General features: G+C 45.9%; 1 protein-coding gene across 2 annotated transcripts in view; it reads right to left on the minus strand.

Annotated features, from left to right (window-relative positions):
• The window catches only part of LOC124477267 (PDZ domain-containing RING finger protein 4-like), a 91,590-nt gene that overhangs the window by 34,580 nt on the left and 42,720 nt on the right, over positions 1-14,290 (minus strand). Inside the window, exon 1 of one of the 2 annotated variants that reach the window (XM_047034966.1) lies at positions 5,407-5,845. The exons of the other annotated variant lie outside the window; for it this stretch is intronic. Coding sequence (XP_046890922.1) covers positions 5,407-5,475 — 69 coding nt within the window. The 5' untranslated portion in view covers positions 5,476-5,845. Of the gene's footprint in view, positions 1-5,406; positions 5,846-14,290 lie in introns of those variants that run through there. 2 annotated transcript variants of the gene reach the window in all.

The following is a 14,290-nucleotide window of genomic DNA, read 5'->3' on the forward strand; positions in this document are numbered from 1 at the left end:
AGCATATCACTGATCTCATCTCCCATGTCTGGAGTTCCAGAGGCAGATGTCTTGATGTCAGCAGACACCCATTTGTGTAGCAATCAAACATGGTAGGCCTGGCCGGTCAGCGCTGTGATAAAAAGATGCAGGGTTGAAGCCGAGCTAGCGCTGGGGATGGGGGAGGGAGACGGCCAGAAATATGGAGCGAGGTATTCCCAGCGAAATGGGAGGACGGCATCAGATTATATTTCAGCGTAATCTCTCCAGGGTGGACACGAGATCAATCAAGCAGTACATTTGTCTTTCCTCCCTTCTTTGTTCTTTCCTATCAATTTTAATGGTTGAGGGACATCATTCACAAAAATGTAATGGGACAGGGAGATGGATGAAAACATTTGTAGCTAACAGTCTGGAGATTGAGCAGGAGATATGGTGGGGGTAGGAGAGAGGGGAGAGTTCAAAAGCCGGTGCCGATAAAAAAACATCCCACACAACGCCTGAGAGCGTGCACACACATACATACACCTACGCGCACGCCCAGATAGATACGTGCACGTGCACAAACAGACCTACACATGCACACACGGACAACATCTTCGTCGAGCTACGTGCCTTCTTTTCATTATCATAAGGGATGGGTTCGCGTTTCACAGCATCCCTCTTGACCCGATGTGTCCTGCTCAGGAAAGGGTAAGCCAGGAGAGATGCAGGAGGTATACTCTGAATGACTGACTGCCCATCAGCAGAACAGCTCTGTGGTGCCACTAGCTACGGCCCACAGACAACACTCGAGGGAGGGAGAAGAACTAGCATCTCTCCCTCGGCCATGCTGGGTCCTTCCTGCGCAGGATGTAGGATGGAGCTCCTGGGAATCGTCCTTCACCTCAGGCGCACATGAATTCCGACTCTGCCTCATTTCAGCTCTGTCACTTCCTCTCGGCCGAGCGACACCTCCGCACGGGCTCGCTAAGAGCGGGAACCAGAGATGGAGTGGTCATATTTCAGCATCACAACACTCGCATACGCTATGGTTCCTCACGGCAAACAATGTTCTTTATTAACAACCTTTTGATTTTGATTTTCTGAGGGATTGCTTTGAGTGGGCTGGCGTGTGGTGGACGTCCTCCCTCATTGATATGCATCAGTCAGTAAACAGGCCCAGTTGAGCCTCAATGACTTCGATAGATACTTCCAATTCCATTTCTCCACCTGGAGGGCTCCGCTGTCTATTCTTGGAAGTCTGTCCTATAAATCAGGAGTGGATGTGGCCATTTGAAAAGAACTGTAAAGATGAATGAGGTGAACTAAACAAAGGGGTGAAAAGAAAGTTCTTGTTGGGTTTTTGGCTGACTATCCTCTTGGTTATAAAGGAGTTATGTTTACAAAATCAAATCAAAGGTACTTTATCTTTATTTACATTTGGCAGACGCTCTTATCCAGAGCGACTTACAGTAAGTACAGGGACATTCCCCCTGAGGCAAGTAGGGTGAAGTGCCTTTACCAAGGACACAACGTCATTTGGCACAGCCGGGGAATCGAACCAACAACCTTCTGATTAATAGCCCAACTCCCTAACCGCTCAGCCATCTGACCCCCTTTATACATCATATTGTCCAGACATCACAATGGGGAAGATTACTACCTAAGCTAACGGCCCCATATCTAGCCACGTCACTAAGATAAGCTACAGTGCTTCTCTCATCAACATCTGCGGTCGTCCTAATTAGCCTTGGAGAGCTACACATCGCTGAGTTTGAGTAGCACACAGACTGTGTGACACTCACAAGGGAAGACCATGGACACAAAGGGATTTGCATTGCTCTGTGAAGCCACGGAGCAAGGAAAGGATTCCACTGTCTTCAGAAATCCCTCAGGGAAGGTTAGAGGTATGGGATGAGACAAATGTACTCTTAACACAATACAAAATGGAGTCCACGTATGAGAGGGAAGATGAAAGAATTCACTGTATTCATGGCATCAAGGAAGGGGTAGAATAAGTGAGACAGAGGAAAAAGAAACAGGAGACAGAGAAGGAGGAAAAAGTAGATCAGAGTATGGTATGCAGGTATGCAAAGTAAAAACAGGTACGCAAACAGGTATGCAAAGTACAGATATGCAAAGTAAAAAAGAACAAGTGAAGGAATGAAAAGGGCAGGCCAAAATTCCTGCGTCCCCACGGTTAGCAAATGCTGATACAATAAATAAAAAATGTCAGCTTGGCGCGATAGCTTGGCCGCCCAGCAGAGAAAGGTGAACATATTTCCAGAGAGGGAGTGAAGAGTACAGACAGAGAGCGAGAGTGAGAGCCGAAGTCATAAATCCCCCACAGCTAGCGGGGTCAGGCAGACAGGTATGGTGTCAAAATTGTTTCTGGGTGTGAGGAGTAGGGAGGTAGGAGGGTGACCAACCACCGTGACTGACTCCTGCTTCAGGAATCAACCTGCAGCAAGAGCAGCCTCTCACACCTGGCACCAACACACTGCATTTACATCTACACGCACACACATGCTCAGTACAATCACACTGGGGGACAGCATGTGATGTGTCCCCGCAAGTGAAATGGATACAGAGAGAGTGACAGACCAAGAGAGAAAGAAAGAGAGAGAGAGAGAGAGAGAGAGAGAGAGAGAGAGAGAGAGAGAGAGAGAGAGAGAGAAAGAAGGTAAACAAACAAAGAAAGAAAAAAGAACAGGAGAGTCACTGTACAACAGTGCGCGAGATAGAGCAAGACAGAGAGATGAGAGAGACAGGGACAGATAGGAAGAGAGAGAGAGACGGAGAGCTATGTAAAAACAGGGAGAGAAGGCGTGTAGGGTCATGAGGCAGTAATACTCCACTGCTCTGTCTCCTAATGACAACAGACCCACTGACACACCTTCTACCCACAGAGCGCGCTCTGCTGGCCAGAGGACACTCACTTTCCCTCTCGTTCTGCAGCTGTATCTCACTCTCCCTCTGTTTGGATCAGTGCTTCCTCTCTCGCACGCTTTCTCTTTTTCTCCCTCTCCACTATCCACATCACACTCTCTCTGTCCCCCCATCTCTCTACCTCTCTCTCCCTCCCTATTTCTTTTTTTCTCTCCATCTCAAACTCTCTCCCCCCTTTCTTTCTCTCACCCACTCCCCGGACTGACAGGAAAGGTAAAGCACTCCCTCTCTCCCTCCGCCTTTCTTTCCCGCTTAATCACAATCCGTCTTTCTCACTCTAGATTTTCTATGCCTGTATCCCTCCATCTCTCTCTCACTCTACCACAATCTCTCTCTCCACCACACTCTCTCCATCTCTCTCTCTCTCTCTCTCTCTCTCTCTCTCTCTCTCTCTCCCACAATCTCTCTCTCTGCCACATTACCCCTCTTTCACCATACTCTCTCAATCTCTCTCCCCCTCTATACCACACTCTTCCTCTCTCCACCACACTCTTCATCTACCTTCCTCTCCTCTTTCTCTCTCTACCACACTCTTCATCTCTCTTCCTGTCTCTACCATGCTCTCCCTCTCTTTCCCTCTCTCTCATCCCTCGCCATCTCTCTACTCCTCTCTCTCTCTCTCTCTCTCTCTCTCTCTCCCAAAGTCTCTCTCTTTCTCTCTCTCTCGACCACACTATCCCTCTGTCTCCCTCTCTCTCGACCACACTATCCCTCTGTCTCCCTCTCTCTCTCCCTTTGTCTCCCCCAAAGTGGTGATCAGATAGCTGGGTGTTGATGCTGCTGCACTCCCCTGAGGTGATCTCTGAGGGCTTCAGCTGAGCTAGCCTATTTGTCATACAGCAGGGGAGGCTTTGCTCCACAGTCGAGTGCACAGTCTGGTTGTTCCACAGGGACCGACACACCTGGTGGACACCGCGTCCTTCTGCTGGATGTAGAGACGTGGAGTCAGCACTCTCCTCATGCAGTACCTGGAGCTAAAGAGTGCCGCACTATAGAAGAGCCATGCTCCTCTCCCAGGACTGGGACCGAGACGAGTATGCCATACAAAGTTATTCTCGACATCTGTCATGGCACTGTACAGGCTGGACAAGCTGAACTCGGCTTGCCTGAATAGAGCAGATGAGAAGCCTGTGTATTCCCTGTTCACATTCCGAAACCCACTCAAACGTTCCAGAAAAGCCAAACCCATTGACAATTGCCGTCCTTTGAGTCTTACAGTGACTCCAGTCTCTCACAAGCTGAAAGCCACAGGCAGCGGTTAACACATCCAGCTAACCTCCCCCTCTCCTCTTCTCTCTTCACAAGGGTAAAGAGAGACATTTCACGTCTAATTAATGCACAGGATGGTTGTATAAAATGGCTAATGAGGCTGTGATCACGCTGGCGTGAAGTCAGCCAGAGCTCACTCTTAGGCTGAGCACTCCTCTGCTCAATGGGATTCTGAGAGTCTCAGTTATTAGCCTGTCATGAGACGAGAGCCTGTGGGGGAGGCAGGGGGAGAGGGTATGGAAGGATGAGAAGAGAGTAGAGAGTGTGGGAGACTGGGGGAAAGAGTAGGGGAGAATGGAGGACAGAGTGGGGGAAGATGGGAAGAAGGTAGGGGAATTGGGGAGACAGTAGGGAAGGATTTGAGAAGAGAAGCTGGCGGGCAGTGTTTAAAGCTTGCTTTTGTTATCCTTGCCACTTTAATTGGAGATATTTGGGTGTAATCAGATATTGGTGGGTAGTTACATCAGTGTGATGTTTTTGAGATGGACTCAGTCTGCTCTGATGAATAAATGACACCAAAAACAAAATACTAACACCATACGATACATATCATTTATAGATAACAAATCACTGTAACTGGCATAACATGGTGTTTATCTACACTGTCTCTAGGACTCTAAGAAAGAAACATTACTTTCAAGACAGCACCGAATTCTTTGAGAACACCTGAAGACATCTTGTACAAGACAACGTTTATGTGCCTGGGACCTCTAAACCACCCTCCACAAAAGACATGGACAGAACAAGCAGCCCTGACCCTAAACAATCAATCTCACCAGTCTGTAATAAAACAGGAGACCGTGTCCAGCTAGAACATTCTGAACCATGACTCGATCAAAAAGCCAAGAGCCCACTCCAGGTGGTGTGTGCTGTCCTCAGGTGAGTGTGCTTCAGCATCCCTGTCCAATCCACCTGCTCCCTCAGCCTGGTGGGCGATTCAACCATGCTCATCCACTGCCAACACAGCTGCTGCTCCGGTAAAACACACCGTAGGAACACACTTCCTCTCCCCGTTATATCCTCCATTCTGTATACATACACTCCTCTCCTCCTTCTCCTTCTTCTCTCCTTCTCCTCTCCTTCTCCTCCTTCTCCTCCTCCTCCTCCTCCCCCCCTCCCCTCTCTCCTCTCCTCTTATCTCACAGCCACACAGCAGCAGAGACGCAGGGTTAGGAAACTCCACACAGCACACAAGATCACTTTCAGACGGTAAAAGTCTCCACTCACCTGGGCAATCTCATACAGCAGTTTGTAGTGTTCCTCTCGTTTCTGTAAAGTGCACAGATTGCAGCCCATTATAGTCGTCGTGGAAATGCCTGGCGTCAGTCGTCCCTGAGCAGTGGTACGGACAGGGGATTACCCTCCAGACCTGGCCACCGCTTCTCATCAGTCACTCCTTAGCGGGCATGTCACACACACACACACACTCTTACACACTTGTGTCAACAACCGCAAACGGGCATTCAGACCCCCCAGTCAGGGACAGAAAAATCTCATGTGAAGCAGATGCAGTCTCTGACGAGAGCAATGTCTTCAGCGTTCAGCAGTGTAGCGTTGGCAGCCGTAGTAATAGTAGCGCTTTCAGTGTCAGCCGGTGCTTCTTTGCTCTCCTCTCTCCCTTTCTCTCCTCTCTCAAGCACACACGCTGGAGTTGTGGCTCCCGCGCGCATCGACACTCCCCCTTTTCGCCCTCGTAGCTTCGGTGCACATGACTACACCGACACCAGCTCATGAATAATGACGCAGTCTGCCTGGTTCATATTCATGAGGAAGGCATGGGCAAGGGGAGGGGACTGTTGAAGTGGGCGGGGGGTGTGAGAGCCGGAGCGCTGGTTCATTGACACGGAGGCGCAGTCACACGACGAGCTCCTTTGTGTGAGCATCGCCGCGGAGAAGGCAGAGCAACGCTCACGCGGCCTTTCTCGCCGAGGGATCGCAGGCGTCTCGCTGCCACTATCCCACCTGTGGTCTGAGGTGTTTCACCTGGCCTGTCTAGTGTGGTGCACGTCCCACACTGGAGGAAGAAGAGGGTGTGTTTCTCTCCGAGGTACAACAGTTCTCCCCAGAGTAGGTATGCTAAAGGAATTGCAGATTGTGTGTTTACAATATGTATTGACTGCATATACGAAGGCAATAGGAAAAAGCCAATAACAAAAAGGTCATTGAGATACAACTGTTTGCACTGCGGCATGCGTGACAACGGTAGCGTGTGATTCCATATTTGAGGTCATAAATATCCCCCTCCCTAGTGAGACGTGACGTGACTGGCCGAAGAAAAAACAAAAAACGATTTATTTGAAACTTTAAGTAGACGTTGCAGGTGTCTACGATAATGGAGACTCTACAACAAATTGGCAATCAGGAGAACCTGGAGACTTCAGAGAAGATGGATCAACCGCTGGTTTCTCTCTAACTGTGATAATTACAAGACAATAGACCCTGGCCACGATATCAATGGTGGGACCCCCTACTCGCTAAAAGGAAGCTTCACTAACGAGCAGTAATTGTTAACAAATTGGCCTCCCAGCCAACTGCGAGCTCGCTGAGCTGAGTGGAGCGGGGCGAGGAGTAGATGAGCTCTCATCTGCTGGCTACCAGGCATCCCTCCCCCAGGGACTTGATAATCCGATTTTCTGGGCTTTAATTTTACTCTACTGCCTGGAGGCAAGCCAAACACCTACCTACATCACGCAGCACCATTACGGTTAATACTATCCACCATCCCCCTCTCCTTCCCCACCACTCCCCCCCCCCCACCCCAAACCCAACCCCCCCTCCAACCAACCATCACTGTCCTCTAACCATCCTCTCCTCGTTCAGACGTGTCTTACAGGAGCAGCCTTTCTCTTGTTGCCTGGCAATACCAAATATCATGAAGGGCTGTTCACTAAAGTATCAATGTGACATCAAAGAGTCTTGCAGGGTGGCTGGTGAGTAGTGGTATGATATTGCATTTGGAGGAAGGGGGTAGGGCGCGTCCTTCGTTCACGCCGTGAAAATAAATGTGAGACGGAGGCACTGGCGGGAGTGATGGAGGACCAGTTGAAATGGAGTGAGACTGTGTCTGTCACAACATGTTTGTGTAGAGTTTGTGCAAACTGCTAGACAGGCCTTTTCAAGAATCCTGGAGGATCCCACAACACAAACAACCGGAGTGTTGTGTGTGCAGCAAGACAGCGATTACCTCCCGAATGTGCTGACAACACCCACACCATTATGAACATTGGGCATTAATAACAAAACAAGTGCAAAAAACTGCCTTGCTCAGGGAACAGCACTGGTTGTCCAACACTTTGCGATGCTGTGGTCACCAACCCATAAAGGTTAAGATGCCCATCGGTCAGCCTAATGGTCTTCCTCCTCCTCCCTGAGGCGAGGCTGATACAAGAGCCTCTGCCTGCGGTCAAGCGGCTCCTCTCAATGGGACGTGTTGAGTGAAGGATATCCTCCGAAGAGAACATTAAGACTGGTAAAAGCCCTCCCGAGGTGCTTTACAGCATTGGGTTCTACATTCTGCCGGTGAGAATTTACCTGAAACTGCATTTCCAATGTGACCTAGGGGCAGGATCGACACATTATACTAACGTTTAACAAAACTGCTCACTTCCTACTCACAGGAGGATACTATTTGATACGGTGTGTTTTGATACAATTTGATACGGTTGCTGGTAGTACTAGGTCTCAATTTAACACTTAAATGATTACACACAGCAAATCAAGTTTCCTCAATAATAATTGGGTAAATAAATAACTATTAAAATAGTATCTTTATGGATGTGCGAGAGAAAAGTATTTTGGTTTACATTATCCTCACCACTGCCCTCCTAGCTCTCCTTCATTACTGTTCATGATACATTAATCATGAAACTGCCCTTTGCCTGAGTAAAAAGGGGGATCTGGATTGTGTTCCCACTCTCAGTTAATGGGCCTTGCATGCAGGGGCATGGACAGCCATTCGTTTTTTCCATGACGGTCCTATTTCAAGATTTCTTCAATTCGATTTCCTCAATTCAATTTCTGACAACATTTGAGCCCCCTTAACACCTGAAGTCAAGTCATGTGTGTAATTCAGTTGTATGACCGAATTGAGAACTCACATGCCGTCTATAACAGGTGAGTTGTCATGAACACACATACATACACGCTCACACACATACACACATACACACTTATTCACACACATGCACACACACACACATTATCTGGCTGTAAGTCAGGACCTCAAGAAACCTGAAATATGGAACAGTGCTCAACCAACCAACCACAATGGAGGAGGTGGGGCTTAAAGTTCCATCACAGATCAAACATTTAAATCAGGAATAAGCAAGAAACCACCAGCCTGCAACCAAATACCCAAAGTCAAGGTGACTTTTCCACTGTGGGATCCAAATCAAGGCAAAAACATATGCAATGGCTCTATTTCAAATTAAATCCAACATTTTCCCAGAGAGAAACAAACCACATCCACAGGTCCACACATGCAGAGGATCGGTGACAACACCTGAGCTGGAGATTAAATCCGAGGGCAATGGCCCTGCAGACAGCCACGGGAGGGAAGTTTGATCTGGGCAGGCTTCCTCTGCCAGATCAATGTGCCTAGTTCCATTAAACACAACACTTAGCACAAGTACCTGACAGTAAGGAGGTTAAATGTGCAAAAAGCAGCCAATTATTAAGGTCAAGAGGGCAAATTGAAGCACCTTCCAGGCTAATGTGAAGGAGAGGAATACTAAGAGCCCTTCATGCAGATGGTGGAAACCCATTTGTTTGCATCCAACACTTCAATAGCTTCTGGTAACCTTGACAACAAACACGCCAGTGTGTGATGATAGCTGCGGAAGATTTAATAAGTAAGGGTTAGAGCAAGTCTTTGGAGTCTGGACTACTCCCTGGAAGGAATATCAAGTATCTTCAGCCTCGCTCTGCAAAAACAGGTTTATTAGACTGGGATTGACACATCAGTTGTGTGGAAAATTCTCTGAGGTGTCGGCTTTGAAGAGCAAAATCATATTCGCGCGAATGAAGGCGAGCGGCGACGCTAGAGGGGCTTCTGATGTGACACAGGGCTCAGATGTGATCTCCTATAGCCACCCTGTGCCTGGCCCTCGCCCCAGGGCTCTGACGCCACCCCATCACCGAATAATTAAATGCAAGTCTTTTATGAATGAACCATCCTCACAACCTCCCCCCTGCTTTGACAGCTCCGATGGTAGGTGTTCCAACACACACTCTCAAACACGTGGACATGTACATGTACATACACACATGGACATACACACAAGAACACACACTCAAATTCACAGGTGGGTGCTTCAAAGGCAAAGTGTCCAGACCGTGGGAAGCCAACCATAAAATGTTTCTCAATGACAATAAATAATTAAAAAGGCTTGAATCATTCATTCATGTGGGAACGCTGCCATGGATATAAATAGCTTATCGACAGCTCACTGTGATGGCTTACAAAAAGTAGCATTTTAAACAATTAACATAATGGCTACCTTATTCATAGATCTAAAGATTGTCCAGGTTGATCTCATATTTTGATGTTAGTAGGGTACACTTTGGAGACATGAATAATGGATTACTGTGCCATTACAGTTTCTGGTTAGCACTTAACCACTAGTGGTGTACAAACATTACCCATCTGCCTTTCCAGTCAAGTTCATACAAATATTTGGCAACATTTTGCATTATGGTTACATTAACTACCATGCAACTACATACCTATTGTAACTTGTAGCAGTTACAAAGGAACTGATATGTAGTCACTTCATAACGATAGCGGTTCAATATTACACAAGTGAAACTTGTTATGGGGGAGGTTGGGATTTCCAGACAGAAGTGAATGCTAGCATCTTGTTTTGGTGACACAAACTTTAAATTCCCCTTTACTGCATACAATCACCCCTTAGACCCCTCCCCCATACTGTGCCTGCTAACAGTTTTGAGAAAGACATGTGTGACATTTAGCACTTACACTAATTCCATTTAATGTCAGATACATTTGTACGTACCTACAATGCTTTACTATTACTATATAGTCACAAGGAAGGACAATAACCTGAATGGGAAGTGTTGCCAAACCTTCTGCACCAAACCTGCAGTCTTGTCTCGTTGCTTGTCTATCATCTCAATGGAAGTGAAGAAGTCTCTTGTTTTACCCTATCGCTGTGAAAGTACCAAGTCAATGAAGTCAATTCTGAAATACAAGTTCAAGACAAAATCAAAGTATTTATAACAGATCTGTAAGGTGCAGCTGTCTGATACACTTAAGCTGAGTATCTCAGAGGACCGGACATGAATACAGGAATGAAAGGCAGTTAAATAGAAGTGTTTCCCACACATAGACAAATGTGTGGCGGTGCACCACAGAATCAACACCGGCCGCCACATATTGCGTTTCGTAATATATATATTTTTTAACACTATTTAGGTTAAAACACGCAGCGTATTTGTTCAGCTGCATTTCCTTTCCCTGCTCTCCCTCAGTCTCTCTGTCACTCACGTGTCTTTCTCACATACGCACACAGTCACAACATCAGCACACGTTAGCTACGATGCATACCTACGCTGTTTTAGTAAGACCGACAGCTACAGTGCCCTCCAAAAGTATTGGAACAGTGAGGCCAATTCCTTTATTTTTGCTGTAGACTGAAAACATTTGGGCTTGACATCAAACGATGAATGTGAAACCAGAGATCAACGTTTCAGCTTTTATTTCCAGGTATTTACATCAGGATCTGATGCACAAATTAGAAAATATCACCTTTTTGTTCGAACCCACCCATTTGTCACGTGAGCAAAAGTATTGGAACATATGACTGACAGGTGTGTTTTGTTGCCCAGGTGTGTCCTATTACATACATTATTCAATCAATAAATACCACTGAATGTCTACACTCAGGTTCAGATTGGGTAAGATAGGTTTTGTCTATGCAGACTGTATTCAGAGGTGAAAACAACATGAAAACCGGAGCGCTGTCTTTGGGTGAAAAACAAGCAATTGTGAGTCTTAGAGAAGATGGAAAATCAATCAGAGCCATTGCAGAAACATTGGCCATAGCCAGTACAACCATTTGGAATGTCCTGAAGAAGAAGAAAACTACTGGTGTACTAAGTAACAGACGTCGAACAGGTAGACCAAGGAAAACATCAGCAGTTGATGACAGAAACATTGTGAGAGCTGTAAAGAAAGACCCTAAAACAACTGTTAGTGAGATCAGCAACAACCTCCAGATGGCAGGAGTGAAGGTATCACTATCTACTGTTCGCAGAAGACTTCCTGAACAAAAGTACAAGGGCTACACCAGAAGATGCAAACCACTCATTAGCAAGAAGAATAGGAAGGCCAGGCTGGAATTTGCCAAAAAGTACAGAGATGAACCTCAAAAATTCTGGGACAAAGTTTTATGGACTGATGAGACAAAGATTAACTTTTACCAAAGTGATGGAAAGGCTAAAGTTTGGAGAAAGAAAGGAACTGCTCATGATCCCAAACACACAAGCTCATCTGTGAAACACGGTGGAGGTAATGTCATGGCTTGGGCTTGCATGGCTTCTTCTAGGACGGGCTCATTAATCTTCATTGAGGATGTAACACATGATGGCAGCAGCAAAATGAACTCGGAAGTCTACAGAAACATTTTGTCTGCCAATTTAAGGAAAGATGCAACCAAACTGATTGGCAGAGCCTTCATCATGCAGCAAGATAACGACCCAAAACACACTGCCAAAACAACAAAGGAGTTTATCAGGGGCAAGAAATGGAAGGTATTAGACTGGCCAAGTCAATCTCCAGACTTAAACCCTATAGAGCATGCATTTTACCTGCTTAAGAGGAGACTGAAGGGAGGAACCCCACAAAACAAACAACAACTGAAAGAGGCTGCAGTGAAAGCCTGGGAAAGCATCAAAAAGGAAGAATGCAAAAGTTTGGTGACGTCAATGGGTCACAGACTTGCTGCAGTTATTGAAAGCAAAGGATTTGCAACTAAATATTAAGTCTTATTCACTTAAATATGTTTTAAGTATATCTGTTCCAATACTTTTGCTCACATGACAAATGGGTGGATTCAAACAAAATGTGATATTTTCTTAGTTGTGCATCAGATCCTGATGTAAATACCTGGAAATAAAAGCTGAAACGTTGATCTCTGGTCTCACGTTCATTATTTGATGTCAAGCCCAAATGTTTTCAGTCTACAGCAAAAATAAAGGAATTCGCCTCACTGTTCCAATACTTTTGGAGGGCACTGTATATCAGCGAGCCTTCAGCCTTAGTGCCGTAGCTAAAGGTCTAGGAAAGTTGAGGCTACTTTTCGCTAGGTACCTACGAACATGTCTTAATCGACATGTTCGCCACAAATAGATTTCTAATCTGAGGGAAATACTGAATAGTATCACAATATGGTAGTTTTTACTCTCACAAGAAACGTCAGGAGGGTGACAATCAACATAGCTTTTGCAAGCACAGGAAGAAGCTTGAATTCAAGGTCCAGGATAGCTTTTGTTTAGTCTTTAGATTGGACTCCTAAAAATTGGCCTTGATGTTGCTTTCATGAGCTAATATAGCAGGGTAGAGATCAAACATTGTTTATTCAGAACATTCAAAACAGTATACGAGTAATAAAGTAATCATTAGTTGTCATCTTAAATTATTTTAAATTGATCAGTGGTTAACGACAAACCTCTTCAGAAGGTAATGCAATGATAGCCTGACATATATTCTAGACAGTAGTCGTATCTAACCATGAAAAACATGTGACTACCGGTAATGCCATGTGAATAAATAGCAACCTTCTTTGACAATCCTCTCTGTCAGAGCAGTGCGTGCTACAGTTTACAGTAAGTGTTTCAAATATGACACACACCTCTTGTTTGTCAGCAGATAATGAGCCTCTTCAAGGAAACAACCCACGCTGAGGACTTACCCCATGCCAACACAGAAATCAGCAGAATGCGCGCACACACACACACACACACACACACACACACCAACATGTCATCCACACGTCGCAAACATGGCAGGGTTCACCTGGTTCCTCCATGTTTGTGGGAGGATGAAACAAAGTGCACATCAGACAGGGAACCTTTGCTTCCTCTCGGTGACAACGTGTGCACGTTAGAGATGCCATGTTGGGATAGTGACATGTGAAGTCAGGGGAAAAATATAAGATACAAAGGATACGTCGTCAGGCAGACATGCTTGGCTTGGGCTGGGTCTTTGTCACCCACTAACTATGAAGATTGGAGGGGGCTACTTCCTTTCAGATAAAAGGTATGTGACCTACATTTTTGCAACACATTTTCAGCTGTGTAGAAACCCACTTTGACACACAATGCAGACATTTTGAGTGAGTTTTTCTTGAAGCATGTCTGGAACAAGTCTTAACATGTGTAAGCAATTGACCTTTTCAGAGCCCAAACGTTCCTTTTACAGTAACACTCGGAGTGGCAGTGGGAGTGTGAACGGTGCAGAGAGTGAAAGTACACACCATGGCCTTCACACACACACACACTCCTGCACACACACACATGTCAGGCGTTACTAAGCTGTAACATGTCTGGCTGTTTGATGTTGGAGTACAGACCATTGCTGGTCCACAGACAGGGTGCTAACATGGCTACTTAAACCACAGCACAGCAACCATGGGTGGACCTGCATCACCTCAGAGACAGATAGAGTGAATAGAGAGAAAGAGAGAGAGATCAATAGAGAAAGAGAAAAGAAAGAGAAACAAAGATAGAGGGACAAAGAGGAGAGAGAGCAAGAGTGAGGAAAAGAGGGATGGAGTGGGAAAGAATGAGAGAGAGAGAGAGAGAGAGATAGAGAAAGAGAGAAAAGGAGAAAGACAGGGAGTGAGAAACCTGAAACAAAAGTGAGACAGACAAAGAAAAAGAGAGACACAGAAGGAGGGACGGTGGTGGGAGAGGCTGACAGTGTTTCTCTCCCCTCATCTCCCCCACATTTAGCTGTGACTCGATGTTAGAGGTCTCGCTGTGACCCTGTGGTAATGACTTCGAATGCCCATTCTTATTCAAATTTTTATATATATTTTGTATTTAAATTGTTTTATTCTTAGATTGTTTAGTTCTTACAAATAGTTAAACT

This window comes from Hypomesus transpacificus, chromosome 14 (genome assembly GCF_021917145.1).
Source record: "Hypomesus transpacificus isolate Combined female chromosome 14, fHypTra1, whole genome shotgun sequence".
NCBI lineage: Eukaryota > Metazoa > Chordata > Actinopteri > Osmeriformes > Osmeridae > Hypomesus > Hypomesus transpacificus.